Source organism: Scyliorhinus canicula, chromosome 1 (assembly GCF_902713615.1).
Source record: "Scyliorhinus canicula chromosome 1, sScyCan1.1, whole genome shotgun sequence".
In the NCBI taxonomy this organism is placed as follows: Eukaryota; Metazoa; Chordata; class Chondrichthyes; order Carcharhiniformes; family Scyliorhinidae; genus Scyliorhinus; species Scyliorhinus canicula.
In genome coordinates, this window is record NC_052146.1 from 221009066 (window position 1) to 221023422 (window position 14357).

The 14357-nt window shown below is 45.3% G+C and overlaps 1 protein-coding gene across 2 annotated transcripts in view; it reads left to right on the plus strand.

The window, feature by feature from the left end:
• Positions 1–14357, plus strand: part of fndc1 (fibronectin type III domain containing 1) — a 251208-nt gene that overhangs the window by 29928 nt on the left and 206923 nt on the right. For both annotated transcript variants that reach the window (XM_038808240.1, XM_038808250.1), the window contains exons 2-3: positions 13074–13268; positions 13445–13531. In XM_038808240.1, coding sequence (XP_038664168.1) covers positions 13074–13268; positions 13445–13531 — 282 coding nt within the window. The remainder of the gene's footprint in view (positions 1–13073; positions 13269–13444; positions 13532–14357) is intronic.

Consider the following 14357-nt stretch of genomic DNA (forward strand, 5'->3'; position numbering starts at 1 on the left):
TTCGCCCGGTATCGCCTCATTAGTATGCTAACTTGTTTTCTTTCACAGTGCTGTCTGGTTTCTGCAGCATTCAGAACTGGTTTCTGCAGTATCTAGAATACACAAGCGCTTTGCAAGCTGCTTGCTTTTGCAACATGTCCGTTTTCCCTGCATTCCTTGCAATCTTCCATTTTGTGTTGGGCAGTGGTCACCCCAGGTGGCTACATCTTCTCCCCATATTCATAAACCGCTCCCTGTGCCTTCCTCCACTGAGCTTCCGCCTTTCTGGTGGTCAATAAGTCGAACGTGGCCTGAAGACTACGCCGCTCCCCCAGCAATCCCTCCTCCAGAGCCTCCGCGTATCTCCTATCCACCCTCACCAACTCTCCCACCAGCCTCTCCCTCTCTCTCTGCTCTCTCCACTCCCTATGGGCTCGGATGGAGATCAACTCCCCTCTAATCACCGCCTTCAATGCCTCCCAGACCGTCCCCACTCGAACCTCCCCATTATCATTGGCCTCTAAGTACCTCTTGATACATCCTCGAACCCGCACGCCCACCTCCTCATCTGCCAGCAGCCCCACCTCTTCTTCTATGAAGGACAGTGGACACATGGGAACACCATCACCTGGAGGCCCCTCCAATGCCACCCACCAACCTAACTTGGAAATACATTCCCGTTCTTCACTGTTGCTGGGTCAAAAGCTTGCTGATCCATCCCTAACAGCATTGTGGGTGTACCTACACCTCAGGGACTGCAGTAGTTCAGGAAGGCAGCTCAACCACCAAGGGTAATTAATAAAAAATGCATCCTCACCAGCAATGCCTATGTCCTTTTAAAATAATTTTAATAAACTATCTCATCTTGATAAGGCGCCAGCATTGGATGCGATACATCCAAGGATACTGAGGGAAATGTGATTGGGAATTGTGGAAGCATTGGCCGTAATTTTCCAATCTTCCTTAGACTCGGGTGTTGTCAGAGGAGTGAAGAATTACAAATGTTACTAAAGATAGGTTTAGCAATTACATGCCAGTCAGATTAATCTTGGTGGTGGGAAATGATAATTTGGGGCAAAATTAATCGTTACTTGGGTGGAAGGATTGAGATCAAAGGGGCACAGATTCAAGGTAATTGGCAAAAGAAGCAATTGTTACCTGAGAAAAAAACATTTTACACTGTGTGCAGTTTGCACATTCTTCCTATGTCTGTGTGGGTTTCCTCCGGGTGCTCCAGTTTCCTCCCACAGTCCAAAGAAGTGCAGGTTGGGTGGGGTTACGGGGATGGGGCGGGTGGGCCTAGGTAGGGCGTTCATTCGGAGTGTCAGTGCAGACTTGATGGGCTGAATGGCCACCTCCTGCATTATAGGGCTTCTACGGATTCTGTAAGTGGTTAGGATCTGGAATGCACTGCCTGAGAATGTAGTGGAGGCAAGTTCAATCGGAACATTCAATCGGGAATTGGATAGTTATCTCAAAAAGGATGAATGCGTAGGGTTATGGGGAGAATGCAGTGGTGTTGGCATGAGGTACTTTGCTCCTTCCGAAAGCTGGCACAGACATGATGTGCCGAATGATTTTGTTCTGTGCTGTAACAGTTCCATGATTCTGATTCAATTTAATCTATTATTCTGTTATTGTTCTCGACATTTTTCTTTGAATTATCTCATTCACAGTCCTGTTCCTGTTGCCAATTCTCCATCAACACTGCACTTGGCAAATGTACCCGGGTAGAAGCCTGCCCATGACTTTGTTCAACACGCAGACTTTTAAGGCACCACCATTGTCCACACCGTCTTCAAGGGTTGGTGGTCAGAGTTCTGTGACATGTCAAACCACGATGACTGGGACCACTTTGTCTCAGCAGCCTTCTTCTGCCTTTGCAGACAATGAGATGCAAAGTTGTCTTTTATCTGTTCTGCTATTGAGGATATTTTGGACCTCACTTTATCGGGTACCTCCTCCTGACCTTGTCATGCTGGATGGCACTACCAGGAGAAAGGAGCTCCTGACAGGATCATTCAAAGGATAGGCCATTCCATTGCATCAGGGTGGAGATCCATGGAGAGATATTTCTATAGCAACTTCCTGAAGTGGGTAATAAAGGTACTATTTCTCCTGGAAGCAATCCAGATATATTAATCCCTTGTAACAGCCTAACTTTTGACCCTCCATAAATAATGTTACAGGAAAGCTGTGAGCATTGTGAAATGAAAAATAATTTGCATTTATATAATACTGGGCAAATTTTCAGGACCTGAAAACACTTAAACACATAATTAATTACATATGAGTGTGCCCAGTTGGATGTAGGATGTGTGAAAGATCGTTTTCCAACAAACAACTCTGGTGTGATTAGAAGGACGATCTCTGCTTTCTATGAATACAAACAGACCACACTTAATTTTAAATATGTTCCAGTTGCGTGCTCACAGCCGTGTCTGTCACTGTATGTGTACATGCAACTTTGTACAAATTGAAACCATCAAAACTGAGAAGCTCGTGCCAAATTGCACTCTTGGACAAAGTATATCAAAATATTTTTTAAAATATCAGATGAAGTCCATTGAACACAGTGTGGCACGCTGTATTAATGACTCATTGATATGCTATTGGCAAGGTTTTTGACTATGTGCATAAATTATTGAGATGTGGTGAACTGCATTGTTATGTCCACTGCTGAAGATGGCTGGAAGTAAGGGTTGTCTGCAAACAATGGGCAGGATTCTCTGACCCCGGGTTTTTGGGCAGGGGGCAGGGTTTGCGCCACGTTGGTCGGGGGCCATTGGCAGTGGCCGCCCTGGCAATTCTCCGGGCCACAATGGGCTGAGCGGTCTTCCGTTTTTGGCCAGTCCTGCCGGCGTGGGTTATGCACGGTCCCGCGTGGCAGATAAGCCGACTCGGGCGCTCCTCGGGGGGGGGGGGGGGGGGGGGGGTTGCAGGGGGATCCGACCTGGGGGGGGCATGGTGTCCTGGCCTGTGATCGGAGCCCACCGACCTGCAGACGGGCCTGTGCTGTGGGGGCACTCCTTCCTTCCGCGCCAGCCCCTGTAGGGCCCCGCCATGGCAGCTGCAGAGAAGAGACCCCGAGAAGAGAATTGTGGGACATGCGCCTAAATAGGCCGGCCGGTCTGCGCATGCGCAGAACCACACCGGTGTTTACGCGCATGCACGAGATCACGCTGGCCCTTCGGCGCATTCGTGAACTCGCACAGTGCCTTTGGCACCAGCTGGAGCGGCGCCAACCCCTCCGCCGACCACCTAGCCCCGGAAGTGCGGAGAATTTCAGAGTGATTGGCGCCGGTTCTCTCGCCGGCATGGGGATTTAGTCCCCAGAAGGGAGAATCCCGCTGAATATTTCTTCAAAGCCATTGGGTAAATTTCAGTGAAACCTGTCATGACCCAAGGAAGAACTGATTCCTCTTTGTGGCAAAGATGTGGATCTGGATCGTGAAAGTTTTTAAAGATCGTTAACATTGGGAGTAAAGGCCAGTTGCCATTTTCTTTGGAATGTTGTGGTCAGATACTGTGGGGCAACTTGTCACAGCTGTCAATTTCCTTTTATTCTCCCATGAAATGTGGGTCCCGTTGACTCAGCCAGCATTTATTGGCCATCCTTAACTACCTTTGAGAAGTTGGGGGTGAGCTGCCTTCCTGAACCCTTGTGGTGTAGGTACACCCATAGTGCTGTTAGGGAGGGAATTTCAGGTTTTTGACCCAGCGACAGTGAAGGAATGGTGATATATTTCAAAGTCAGGATGGTGTGTCACTTGGAGGGTGTTATGTACCTGCTGGTTCTGCATCATATGATGTGTAGTGACATCAGCAGAGTGCTTGTGCGGGCTTTGAGCAGAGCACCATCATGATTGTCTGATCAACACCTTTAATAATCCTCTCATCGTGTTTTACAAGAATCCAGAGCGTAGGCACTTCCATACCTTTTCTTTTTGCAACAACAAAGAAATATAACAGGAGAGAAAACTAAGTACGAAAATTGAGGCAGAAAAATTGCGGGATTTTCGGCAACTAATTGTGGGATGGCATCAGGAGCAATGGAAGATTCTCGGGACCAGGCACCCGCTCACAGAGGTGCCAGGCAAAGAACTGCTGCAAATGTGAAGGTTCAACAAAGGTTTTTGACAGCAACTTTGAGTAAGAAGATCGACAATAAGAGAAGACTTACTTGCGTTGAAGTGAGTGGGGTCTGGGCTGCAGTGACTGCGCACATGGCAAACATGCACTGGCTGCGGAAAACCTAATGTGAGGTTTAACTGGGAGATAGTCAATCAATTAGTGGATTCAAAGAGCAACTTGCAACAAATTCTGAAGAAGTATGAGAAGGCGGTTTAACGATTCATTCTGACTAGAGTTGAGCCACAACTAAAATTCAAGCCAGACAGCACATCCAAATGCCTCAAAAGCTCGAACCGTACCATATACCACCAAGCCTAAAGTTGAAGAAGAAATGAAATGAAATGAAAATCGCTTATTGTCACGAGTAGGCTTCAATTAAGTTACTGTGAAAAGCCCCTAGTCGCCACATTCCGGCGCCTGTTCGGGGAGGCTGATACGGGAATTGAACCGTGCTGCTGGCCTGCCTTGGTCTGCTGTCAAAGCCAGCGATTTAGCCCAGTGAGCTAAACCAGCCCCTGCTGAAGACAAAGATTAGTAAGGACAGGAGTCATTGCACCTGTTGCTACAAGTGATTAGGCGACACCAATCAATCCTGTATTAAAACGGGATGGCTCAGTGAGAATTTGTGGAGATTTAAAAATTACTATTAGTATAGTTTTGTGCATTGATCATTATCCATTGATGCTGATTGAAGACTCGTTTTGCTGGACTTTCTGGAGGACAGAAATTCAGTAAAATTGATCTCTCACAGGCACATCTGCAGATAAATGTGGCTGTCAAATCACAGCCACTGCTCACCATCATAACGAACAATGGTCTGTTTCATTACAAAATGCTTCCTTTTGGAGTAGCATTTGCGCCTGCTCTTTTTCAAAGATCCATGGATCAAATTCTAAGTGGATTGAATGGCGTTCAATGTTATTTAGATGACATACTCATCACCGGTTCGAATGAACAGGAAGACTTAGAGAATTTGACCATACCATCATTTTAACCTTTTTGACAGATCATCGACCTTTGATGACAATCTTCAGGCCGTATAAAGGTATACCTTCTTTGGTGGTTGGCAGATTGCAAAGATGGCCATTGATACTGTCGACATACACTTAAAGATATCCAATATCACAAATCTGAGTAGCTGATGCTTTATCATGGTTGCCATTAAAAGTCAAGCATGACTCAGGAGAAAAGTTTGTTAACATTTGGTATTTCCCATTCATAGAAGTGTATCTGGGGCTTCATCTCGAGTTCAAAGATATACAAGAATAGATCCAGTGATGGGGAAAATCCAGACCTCAAACCTTACATCTCACAAAGACTTGAGGTGACAGTGCAGAATAGAGTTCTATTATGGGGAATCCGTGGGATTATTCCTCCGTGCTTGCGTAGTAGAGTCTTTAACAAACTGCATGAGGGACATCGGGTGTGGTGAGGATGTTGGAATTAGCAGTTATTTTTGGTGGCCAGAATTCATACTCAAATGACGAGACAGTTGGGCAGTGCCAATCTTGTGCAAAACTGAGGAACACTCCACCATTACATCCATTACATTCGTGGGAATGGCTGACTCAGGCATGGCAGAGAATGCACATCGACAATGCTGGTCCACAGAAGGATCGCATGTTCTTCGTGATTGTGACCAGAAATCGCAGTAATGAAGCCAACGATGACCGAACAGCATTGAGAAACTAGAGGAAATATTTGGTAGATTTGCAATGCTGGAGCATATTGTCAGTGATAATGGTAAGCAGTTTACTTGGAAGGAGTTTGAGGACAACTTGAAAGGGAACGGTATACATCATATCAAGTCAGCTCCATGTTCTCCAACAACGAATGGATTGGCAGAATTTTGTGCAATCATTAAAGCATTCTATCACCGCCTCAAAGGACCAAGGGACATTATCAAGAAGAGTAAACACATTTCTAAAATCTTATCGGAACACTGTAAATGCTACCAAGCAAAGTTCACCGGCAAAGCTGTTGTTTAAGAGGGCAATGAACAGTTTGATTTGTTAATTCCACCTGATACTTCAGAGATTATCCAACAACAACGAGCACAAATTACTAGGAGGGAGAAAATCTCTAAAAAGCGAGTATTCAGTCAGGGAGAGTGTGCTAGTTAAGAGTGACACCACCAATGAGAAATGGGTACCAGCTAAGATGCTAGCAATATCTTGCACCGTACAGGCTGATGATGAAAGAGTTTGGCAACATCATGTTGATCAATTAGAAGTGAGTTTGCAGAAGCTTCTCGAGTTTCTACCTTTAGAAGATCTAGAGAGTTATACATTTTGAATGGAGATCAGAGACAGTAATGAGTTCAGATTCTGTTTCCGAGAAATTTCAATTCCTCTCGTCACAGATACTGAAATAACTACTCAAGAAGAACCTACAGAAAGCAAAGAGTACACACTTCTGAGGTCACAAGCAGCTGAGTTCAAGAACACCGAAGGAATAGGCATCCAAGGTAGAGACTGTATTAAGGAATATAGATATATGGAAATAATCAGGGAATCTGTTGTATAAATGTCAAATCATTGTTGTTGCACTGATGAAGTAAAGAGGGAATACATTTTGCTGGTTTTACATCATGGGATGTGTAATGACGATGGTAGAGTGTTGGCGTGGGCTTTGAGTAGATCACCATCTTGATTGTATTGAGAAAAACCCTTCATGAACCTCTCATTATGTTTTACAAGAATCCAGAGTGTGGACATCTCCGTGCCTTTTCTCTTTGCGGTAACAAAATAATACAAGTCTTAGAATCCTTATTGTGAAGATGGAAGACATTTAGCCCATCGAGTCTGCACCAACCCTCCAAAGGAGCATTGTATCCCACCCTTTCCCAACTAACCTTTTGGGTACTAAGGGGCAAGTTAATAATAATCTTTATTGTCACAAGTAGGCTTACATCAACACTGCAAAGAAGTTACTGTGAAAAGACCCTAGTCGCCACATTCCGACGCCTGTTCGGGTACACAGAGGGAGAATTCAGAATGTCCAAACTACCTAACAGCACATCTTTTGGGACTAGTGGGAGGAAACCGGAGCACCCGGCAGAAACCCATGCAGACATGGGGAGATCGCACAGACTCCACAAAGATAGTGACCCAAGTGGGAATCGAACCTGGGACCCTGGTGCTGTGAAGCAACATTGCTAACCACTGTGCTACCGTGCCGCCCGCGGCCAATCCACCTAACCGGCACATCTTTGGATTGTGGGAGGAAACCAGAGCACCCGGAAGAAACCCACGCAGACATGAGAAATTTAAAACTTCACACAGACGATTACCCAAGGTCAAAATTGAACCCCAGTCCCTGTCGCTATGAGGCAGCAGTGCTAACCACTGTGCCACCTTATAACAGAGTGTGACTTCCAAATGATTGTGTCCCATGGATCTGCTGCCATTGTCCTTCCAGATGATGAAGATCATATGCTTGGAAGGTGCTGCTGAAGGAGCATTGGTGTGTTACTGCGGTGCATCTTGTAGATTGTACTCAATGCAGTGTAGAGGGAGTGGATTGTTTTGGATGGTATCGGGTTTCTTGAGTGTTGTGGGAGCTGCACTCGGCCAAGCAAAGGGAGAAGATTCCATCACACTCCTGACTTGTGCTTTGTCAACAGAGAGTATTTTGGGAGTCAGGAGGTGAGTTACTCGCCATACGATTCCGAGCTCCTGACCTCTTGTAGCCACAGTATTTATATAGTATTTATAACAGTGGTCCAGTTCAGTTTCTGGTGAACGGTAACCCATAGAATTTGATAGTGGGGGATTCGGTAATGGTTATGCCAGTGAATGTTAAGGGGAGATGGTTGCATTCTCTCTTGTAGGAGATGGTCATTCTCTGGCACTTCGGTGGAGCACAAATGTAACTTACCACTCGTCAACCCAAGCCTCCATATTGTCCATGTCTTGCTACATTTGGGCATGGACTACTTCAATATCTGAGGAGACACAACTGGTGCTGAACATTGTGCAATCATCAGAGAACATCCCCTCTTCTGATCTTATGATGGAAGGGAGGTCCTTTATGAAGCAGCTGAGGACACTATCCTGCAGTGATGTCCTGGAATGGATTTAATTGACCTCCTATCACCACATCCATCTTCCTTTTTGCCAGTTTTTTTGCCAGTTTTGACTCCAACTAGCAGAGAGTTTGCCCCTGATTCCCATTGACTCCAGTTTTGCTAGGGCTCCTTGACGCCATACTCTGTCAAATGCTGCCTTGGTGTCAAGGGCAGTCACTCATGCCTCACCTCTGGAGTGGAACTCTTTTGTCCATGCTTGAACCCAGATTGTAATGAAGTCAGGAGCTGAGTGACCCTGGCAGAATCCAAACTGAACGTCCATGAGCAGTTTATTGCTGAGGAAATGCCACATGATAGCACTATTGATGACCTCCTCCATGACTTTACTGATGATTGAGAGTAGACTGGAGCGGCGCGGTGGCACAGTGGTTAGCACTATTGTCTTGCAGTGTCAGGGACCCGGGTTCAATTCTGACCTCGGTGGGTGACTGTGTGGAGTTTGCACATTCTCTCCGTGTCTGCATGGGGTTCCTCCAGGTGCTCTGATTTCCTTCCAAAGATGTGCAGGTTAGGTTGATTGGCCATGCTAAATTGTCACTTGGTGTGCAAAGGTTAGTTAGAGTTACAGGGATGGTGCAAAGGGTTGGTCTGAGGTAGCGTGCTCTTTCGGAGTGTCGGTGCAGACTTGATGGGCCGAATGGCCTCCTTCTGCATTATAGGGATTCTATGATTCTGTGTTTCTATGGTGGGGTGGTAATTGGCTGGGTTGAATTTGTCCTGTCTCTCATGTTCAGGACATACCTAGACAATTTTCCACATTGCTGGGCAGATGCCAGTGTTGTAGCTGTACTGGAACAGCTTAGCTAGGGGTGTGACAAGTTGTGGAGCACAAGTCTTCCGTACTGTTATCAGAATATTGTCAGGGACTAAAGCCTTTGTAGTATCCACTGCCTTCAGTCATTTTTTGATATCGCGCGGAGTGACATCACGTGGAGTGAATCGAATTGGCTAAAGACTGACATCTCTGATGCTGGGAAACTCCGGAGGAGGCTGAGATGGATCATCCACTCGGCACTTCTGGCTGAAGATTATTGCGAATGCTTCAACCTTGTCTTTTCATTGATGTGCTGGGCTCCTCCACCATTGAGGATGGAGATATTTGTGGAGCCGCCTCCTCCACTGAGTTGTTTAATTGTCCACTACCATTCACGGTAGATCTAATCTATTGGTTGTGGGATCGCTTAGCTATGTCTTGTACTTGCTACTTCTGCTGTTTGGTACACAAGCAGTCCTGTGTTATAAATTCACCAGATTGGCACGTCTCTTTTAGGTATGCTTGGTATTGCTCCTGACAATGCCCTCTTGCCTCTTCAGTGAACCAACTGATCCCCTGGCTTGATGGTAATAGTGGAGTGGGGGATATACTGGTCTATGAGATTACAGATTATGGTTGAGTACAGTTCTACTGCTGCTTATGGCCCACAGCGACTCATTGATGCCAGTCTTGAGTTGCTTGTATGTTCAAAGTCTATTCCATTTAGCAATGTGAAGATGAGCCTGCCTCCACAAGGATTGTGCGGTGGTCACTCCTACCAATACTGTCATGGGCAGATCTATCTATAGCAGGTAGATTGGTGAGGACAAGGCTAAATAGGCTTTTCACTCTTGCTTGCTCCCTCACCAACTGCCGAGCAGCAATGGCCTTTTAGAATTCTGCCAACTTTGATTGCGGCCCCTCTCCCACTCTCCCTGAGGAAGTTTTCAGGAAATCTGGTGGTGGTGGCTACGCTAACAATATGGAGGCGATTACGGCAGCACATTAAAATGGGGAGTGGGTAGAGTATGATACCGATCAGGAACAACCATAGGTTTGAGCCGACCAGGGTGGATGCCAGGTTTAGGGGATGGAAGGATGAGGGGGTGGCAGTAATGGGGGATTTGTTCCTGGGGATGGTTTGCGAGTTTGGGGAGTTAATGGAGACGTACGGGCTTGTGCAGTCAGTGGCTTTCAGGCACTTGCAAGTCCGGAATTTGTGAGGAAGGGTTATTCCGGTTTTCCGGTTGCGCCACCCACGTTGTTGGTGGAGTGGAGGTCGGATTCTCCACCCAGTGCCTCGGTGTGGCTGGGGGACCTTCGGGAATTTGTGTGTTTGGAGAAAGTTCAATACCCGTTGAGGGGTCGATTGGGAGGTTCTGTATATGATGGCAACCATTTGGTATGTATTTTAAAGAGCTGGCCACTGCCAGCTGTTGGGGGTGGGGGGGGGGGGGGGGGGGGATAGGGGGTTTCGAGGGCTGTTCTTGTTTTTGTGTTATGTTTTTGTATTTGCATATCAATTTTAAAATGTGAAATAAAAATACTTACCAAAAAACAAGAACTTGGTCGGTAGTGGTGCTACTAAGCCAAAATTGGTGATCGACATGGAAGTCCCCTAGCTAAAATACATTCTATCTCCTAGCCACCCTCTGTGCTCCTTCCAAGTGGTGTTCGACATGAAGGCAAACTGATTCATTGTCTGAGGGGAGAGGCCCACGTTTGACCTGATGCTATGTGATTCCATGGGGTCAGGAATTGATGGTGAGAATTCCCGAGCAATTCCCTCCATTTAACTGCCCCACCCTTTACCCACACACAAGACAGACAAGCACGCTGGGGGGTGGGGGGAGGGGGGGAATGGTGAGGATTAAGGTCAAAAGATAAGACTTTTTCCTTAAAATAGTGGTTCTTTAGCATACTTTCATCACAGTCAGCTTGCAGATTAAAGTCCTTGATTTGCAGCCTACAATGTTCTTCCCTGGTTAGAATATTATTCACAGCTTTTCCTGTAGATGCCCCTTTCCTTCACGTCAAACTCTTCTTTCAGTTCATGGTCTATTTCCAGGTCTCTGTCTTTCCTCATCTCAGTCCTACGTGGTCTACCTCATATGTTGAGTCTGTCCCCTGATTCTAGATTCCTCAACCAGAGAACACATCCTCCCTGCATCTAGTCTGCCCAGCCCTTCCTGGAAAGCGAGTTGGTCGGTTTACACCAGTCTTTTTTGCAGAGAGAGATGGTTGGTTCTGGACTCTGCTGGCACAGCCTGTGATGGTTCTCCAGTCCACAGATCTATTCCGGTTCCCTGCCAGTTCAGAAATACAGCCTTTCTGAAGAGAAACAGGGAGGGGAGTGAACGGCAGTCGTTACTCTTGAGATGCCAGAAGCCAAACTGAAACCCAAAGTCAACCCTTGAAGCTCTGAAACATTCCAGTGGGATCAGATCTAATCACCACTTATTAGTAGGCAGAGCACAGCCATTTGGGCCAACTCATTGGCCAATAGCTAAATCAATCAAACCGAGTCATCGCTGATGTCAGCCAGTCTAAAACAGCACAACCTTCTGGATCCTTCTGTTTGAATTAAAAGCACAGGCTGCCTTAAAGACACGTGCCAAAAAACACCCATGAATCAAAAATGTAACGGCAAAAATAAAAGAAGGGGAAAATAAGGGAATAAAAAAGGACTCTCACAAAAGGGATCTGGGTGTCCTTGTATACCAGTCAATTAAAGTGGAGAGGCAGGTGCAGCAAGCAATTAAGAAGGCAAATGGGACGCTGGCCTTCATTGCAAGAGAACTGAGTTCAGAAGTAGAAATATCTTACTGCAGTTATATAGGGCCGTGGTGAGACCACATCTTGAGATTTGCATGCAGTTTTGGTCTCCTTTACTAAGAAAGGATGTACTTGCTATGGAGTGAGTGGGTGTACTTGCCAGAGAGGGAGTGGAGTGATATCACTAGGCTGATATCAGGATTGGCAGGACTGTCCTATGATGAGGGATTGGTTTGACTGGGTCTGTATGCACAAGGCGTTAGAAGGATGAGAGGAGATCTGATTGAAATGTATAAAATGCTAAAAGGGCTGGACAGACTAAGATGCAGGGATGACGTGTCCTCTGGTTGAGAAATCTAGAACCGGGGACAGACTCAAGTGAGGACTGAGATGAGGAAAAGTTTCTTCACTGAAAGAGTAGTGAACCTGTAAAATTCTCTACAACAGAAGGCTGCGGAGCCCATGTCATTGAATGTATTCAAGAGATAGATTTATTTTGAGATCTGAATGGCATCAAGCGGTATGGGGAGAAAGCGGGAATGGCATTGCAATTGAGGATCAGCGATGGTCATGTTAAATGGGGGCAGGCTCGAAGGGCCGAATGGCCTACTCCTAGTTTCTAAAGGACATTAGTGATCCAAATGGGGTAATGTGATAGAATGCAGTAATAGGATGGTGCAACTTTTAAGTAGTTTACTTAACACCGTTCAATCGATCACTAAGTATGATGCTATCACTTAAACAGTTAATGCAGATGTAAGTTTCTTTACATTGCCAAACATGTACACTTATTTCTATGATTTAACCAAGCTGACCATTGCCATTCTATCATGGCCTTGTGGTTGTGCTATTTTGGAGCAAACCTAATCTCACCATTTATTTTTAATGAGATGGAGCTGTAATAAGGACCTGCTAGGCTTCTTTGACAAGTGTCCCGATAGAGCAGCACACAAGTCCCAGAAAATAATGTTGTGATTTAGATAACAGCATAAATCAGTCACACCATAATTATCTGGAATTTCTGTGCCATAATAATGGTATATTAATGGTATATTTTGTGGATGTGACATTGCTGGGTGCAAGTATTTTGCAAATATTGGCCCCACTTATAGACTGTTCTGATGAAAGGTCATGACCTGAAATGTTATCTCTGTTCCTTTCTCAATAGATGCTGTCAGACCTGCTGAGTATTTCCAGCACTTCTGTTCTTATTTCAGATTTCCAGCATCTGTGGTATTTTACTTCAGAATTCTCAAACAGATAGACAGCATTTCAAAATCAATGGTGTCAAGGAGTTATGAATGGTGCTAGCTGACAGCTGTCAATCGTCTATCTTTACAGTTGGTTCCACCTTGAAGCTGGAGAATATAAAGGTTCTGCCTCATGAAAAGGGACTGAAAGTGTTCTGGGAGCCACTGCAAGATATATCTGAGGGACTTGTAAATCACTACACCATTGGCTATGGTAAAACTCTGGAAAACCTCAAGTTCATCAACGTGAAGAAAGACAAACAATCTTTTACATTAGAGGATGTAGGTAAGTGGGTCGCTGCTACCTTTGTGATGTGTAGTAGAGACACCAGCCATACATATTTGAATTCCTCAGGTGCTTAATTTTTATTAGCATTGCAAATGAAATAATCCGGCTTTTAGTTCAGACCATTAACTTCCTGAAGCTTTGACGATTTTACTGATATAAGCCATATGTTCCAGAGCCCGGAGAAGTGTACTTTGTGGTGGTGACTGCTGAAGGCCAAATTGGAGCAAGCCGTCCACAGAACAGATCCAATCGTGCAGCTGGTAAGTGGCAGGTTCTGTTGATCCGTCAATAGTTAATAGCAGGAAAACAAGAGAAAAGCAAAACACCTGTTTCTTAATGAATTTTTCATCTAGAATGTATTCTTTAATAAGTGCTATTTCATTACAGCTGCTCAGACTTATGCTGTGTTTGTTTTTCTATATTTGAATAATATTCAATTAAGTTATTCTGCAGAAATAAAAGTTCATTGATTTAGTCTGTGCCCATACCAATGATGGTTAGTTTATATTATACAGGTGACTGAATTGGGTGAATGCTTACACTCATTCAACACCAATAATTGTCCTGATGAAGAACTTTCATTGGATCACATGATTAAGACGTTCCCAAAGTGGTTACAGCCAGTGGATTTTGTTGCCCAGCACACAGCAAGATCTTAAATTTGCATGAGTCATTATTTAACCTGTTCCTTTTTTAAATGCTGTTGTTTCAGAAATGATGGGCAGGGGGATGCTGTGTGTTTCGTCAAATAACACTGGAATCTTTTGCATTCAGGCAGAAACTCATTCACAACTCGTTTGAAAGCTGGCACCTCTGCCAATGCTCATGTCCCTCAGTGCTGCAAAGTGTCAGGTTGCTTCTAGTGGGGTGGGGGCCCATAACTAAAATACCCGCGCTGCCCAGTGTGTCGGGTGACTGTTCCTGGTGCCGGTAATGTACACTAGGGGCGGGTGGGGGCAGAGCAGGAATCCTGTCTGCCTCACAATTGAGGCAGTTTAAAGTAGCTAAGAAGCTCATTAAACACTTGTTAGAGATGGAATTTGGGATTCTGACACAGGTCCACAGGTTACACATTCTGCCTGTTGC